General features: G+C 40.1%; 1 protein-coding gene across 1 annotated transcript; it reads left to right on the forward strand.

Annotated features, from left to right (window-relative positions):
• Positions 1 to 868: 868 nt before the first annotated feature.
• On the forward strand, positions 869 to 1,513 carry LOC106317568 (21 kDa protein-like). The gene has a single exon (XM_013755363.1). The coding sequence runs from the start codon at positions 899 to 901 to the stop codon at positions 1,511 to 1,513; it is 615 nt and encodes a 204-aa protein (XP_013610817.1). The 5' UTR covers positions 869 to 898.
• The last annotated feature ends 2,144 nt before the right edge of the window (positions 1,514 to 3,657 follow it).

Here is a 3,657-nt window from a genome sequence, read left to right on the forward strand (position 1 = left end):
AGAGGAGCAAGGATCTTTGCTATCGCCGTGATTTGGTCAACTGCCGCTTCTTGTAGGGCAAGGCGTGCCAGGATCGTTTCCATAGACGCAGGATGGGGAAGTGGAGTTACTGGTGTAGGCGTAGGTGTCACCTCTGGAGCCGGCATCACCTCGAGAGCTTTGCGCTCCTCGCCTGACGAAGAACTGTCGTTGTTAACGACCATAGTTCTGACGTTACTTTGCTAGTAGCCCCACGGTGGGCGCCAACTGTTTGATCGGAAAACGGTAATAAAGAAGATATGGGTTTTAACAAAGACGTCTTATTTATGGTCGGAGAAAACGTTCAGTCGGTTACAAGAGAAATGAAGAGAATGCGACAGAATGGAAGCCGGTGGCTCGATGAGCTACCGGAAAAGTACAACTAGCGGCGAGATGAAGCAAAGGTGAAAACCCTAATCTAGCCGCCAAGTGTTAGTCAGTTATTTTGGATCCTTCTCTCGTTTTCTCCCCTTTACCTTATCTAGACGTCCTGATGCTTCGTCCTTGACCTAATTTGCGCCATCTTGGTGGGCCTCCTCTGCTGGGCCGAGAAGCCCGTAGGCGTCCGAGCATCTGCTGAGCCGAATATACTTTAGTCGATGACGATCGACTAAAAGTTCTCAAGAGTCAAGCCGAGAGACCTGACTCTTGAGCCGACCGATCGAGCCGTCGCTCTCCCTAATCCGGGCCAGGCCTTTCTATTCCTCGGGCCTTGTGGGATGGTCAAATCCATCCTCTACATTCATTTTGAAAGAAAATGTACATGTGTGTCGTATATATATTACCCATGAGATACAACATAGTTTCAGAATTATTCCCTATACATTTGTTCACACCCGAAAGACGAACCCTAAAACAAAAGGAAGCAGTAGTTATCAAAATGTCGCAGTTTTTGTACTCTCTAACGCTCGTCTTCGTTTTCCTCGCATCAGCAAACACAGAAATAACAGCAGACACTTCACCATCCTACTCCAAAAACCACAAAATCTTCGTGAAGACGGCGTGTAATTCAACAACATACCCTGACAAATGCTACAAGTCCTTATCCTCCTACTCATCCACCATCAAATCCGATCCGATAAAGCTATGCACCACGGCGCTCAAGCTCAACGTGAATTCCGCAAAAGAAGCAGCTTCCGTCATCTCTAAGCTTCTCAAAAAGTCTCAGAAATCCGCAGCCGGACGAAAGAATAAAATGTTACCGGAGAAGCTTATCCTCAGGGACTGCCTCGAGGAGATGAGGGACACAATTGTTGAGCTGAAGCAAGCGATCACAGAGATGAAGACTCTACGAGATGGTGACTCTGTGCCTGAGCATATGACGAACGTCAGGACATGGGTGAGCGCGGCATTGACGGACGAAGGGACTTGTACGGACGGGTTCGAAGAGATAAAAGTGAATAAAGAAACTAAGAAGAAGGTAACGAAGGTTGTTGAGGAACTTGCAACGACGACTAGTAATACTTTGGCGCTTATTAAAAATCTAAGTTACTAGCGAACGATTAAATAAAATAAAATTATTGTTAATGAATTATTACGCGCGACCACCTTGTGCATGTTTTTCTTTTCTACACGTCAAAACTGATGTGTGTTTACCACAAAATATTGTAACGATGTTAGAGTTAATTTGATTAAGACAAATTATATTATAAAGATATCGTTTTTTTATTATTACCTAAGAGCATCATTATCCCTGAAACCCCAAATGGGGTTTCTTAATTTTTTTTTTATTTTTTTTTTTACTTTTTCGAATTTAAAAAAAAAAAAAACGAACCAATTGTGAGCCGCCACGTGTTAGTGGGGCCCGCGAACAGTGTAAGAAACTCTTAAGAACCGACTACTATTTAGTAGTTTTTGTAACCGGTTTCTTAAAAAAAAGTGGGTCCTACGCGGGATCTACGGGCTAAGAAACCCTCTAGTATACCCGGATAAAGATGCTCTAAGAACTTATCAAGAATATGTACGGGGTGGACGAGCAGTTAAAAACCCTTCCAAAAGAGCACATTTTGGTCGTGTCCAGAATTTCAGATCGTATTTGCACATGCTCCATTTAATTTTCATCAAATTTATTCTTTGTTACATCAAATTAAGTACGAAAAAAATTGGTGAATTATTTGAAAGACATTTATTGAATAGATAAAAAGACGATTCGAACAAAAACTCTAGCCATCAAAAAAGAAAGAGCGAGATTTTTTAATAGTTTTAAACTAATGGCCAGAGGTTTCTATAGTTCCGACATCGGATTGTTTGATTATTTTTATTTCTTTTTCTTTGATTTGCTTTACTTCCGGTCACTTTGGTTGTTTGATTGCCAATTTATTTTAAATCTCACAACAACAACAAAAAATATATTTTTTTTGTATGTTTCTCCCAATGGATTTTGTAAGACAAAAACTTTGGTTCAATTGAACAATTTAGAAAAAGTAATTGACAGATCTACTGTGGATGGTGGCGACGAGTCTTACCGGCTTCAATCGTTGATGGTTTTTCATTTGATGGTGATGAAGTTCTTGCTGCAAACTATGGTTATTTCAAAAGGCATTATGAATGGAACGAGAGTGGCAATCGTTCTCAATTCAGTCTGAAGCTTGGTGTTTTTGGATTAATACGAAGATTATCTCTCTTGAGATTCAACTATTCCAGAAGAAATATGGAGCTTTTATATGAAAAATATTTAGTCTTCCATACGCAAAATAGATGTGTGTTGTTTACTTTGGATCCCTACTAGTGTATCCATTTTCTACATTTGTTTTGATAGTTCCCATGCATTGTTTAGAACTTTTGCCTAGAAGGCTTAATAATACAATCCAGCATTAAAAAAAAAAAAAAATAAAGAGACAACAAGGTGATTGATCTAGTTTGTTTAAAAGATGAATATTTCAGCAAGAACATAGATAAAAATGTAAAACCTACCTCTTGTGCCGAAAATTTATGTAAATTTTTGAATGTCTTTCTCGGTTCTAGGTGTCTCCCTTTTATACATGTCATCTTTCATTTTCTCTCCTAAGTCGGCTTAACTTTACGCCGAACTTGGCTTAGTTGAGCCGACATCACTTGATCTGTGCCAAGTAATTCTGTCTATTTGATACACTACAAGAAAACAGCAAAGATTCTGAGGGAAAAAATCGTCGGAATTTCGTCGGAATACCGTTATTCCGACGACATACCGACGAAACAAGTCGTCGGAAATAATTCCTCGGATTTTCTTCTTTCGTCGGAAATCCCTCGGAATTTTCCGACGGAATTCCGAGGAAACAAATTTCCGAGGAAATTCCGAGGACCATTATTTTGTCGGAAATGTCCTCGGAATATACCGAGGGAGAACTTCGTCGGGATATTTCCTCGGACGTTCATCGATCGATGCGTTTTAGACATATATACATCGATCGATAGGAATATACCGACGGAACTGTTCCCTCGGATTATACCGAGGGACATCTTCCTCGGAATATTCCGAGGAACACGTTCCTCGGAATATTCCGAGGGAACAGTTCCTCGGTATATTCTGAGGAACATGTCCCTCGGTATATTTCGAACGTTTTTTTTGTAAACAGATCGATCGATGGATTTATGTCCAAAAACGCATCGATCGATCGCGTGAAAAATATAATTAATTTCCTCGGAATGTAAAAAATATTA

This window comes from Brassica oleracea, chromosome C9 (genome assembly GCF_000695525.1).
Source record: "Brassica oleracea var. oleracea cultivar TO1000 chromosome C9, BOL, whole genome shotgun sequence".
Lineage (NCBI taxonomy): Eukaryota > Viridiplantae > Streptophyta > Magnoliopsida > Brassicales > Brassicaceae > Brassica > Brassica oleracea.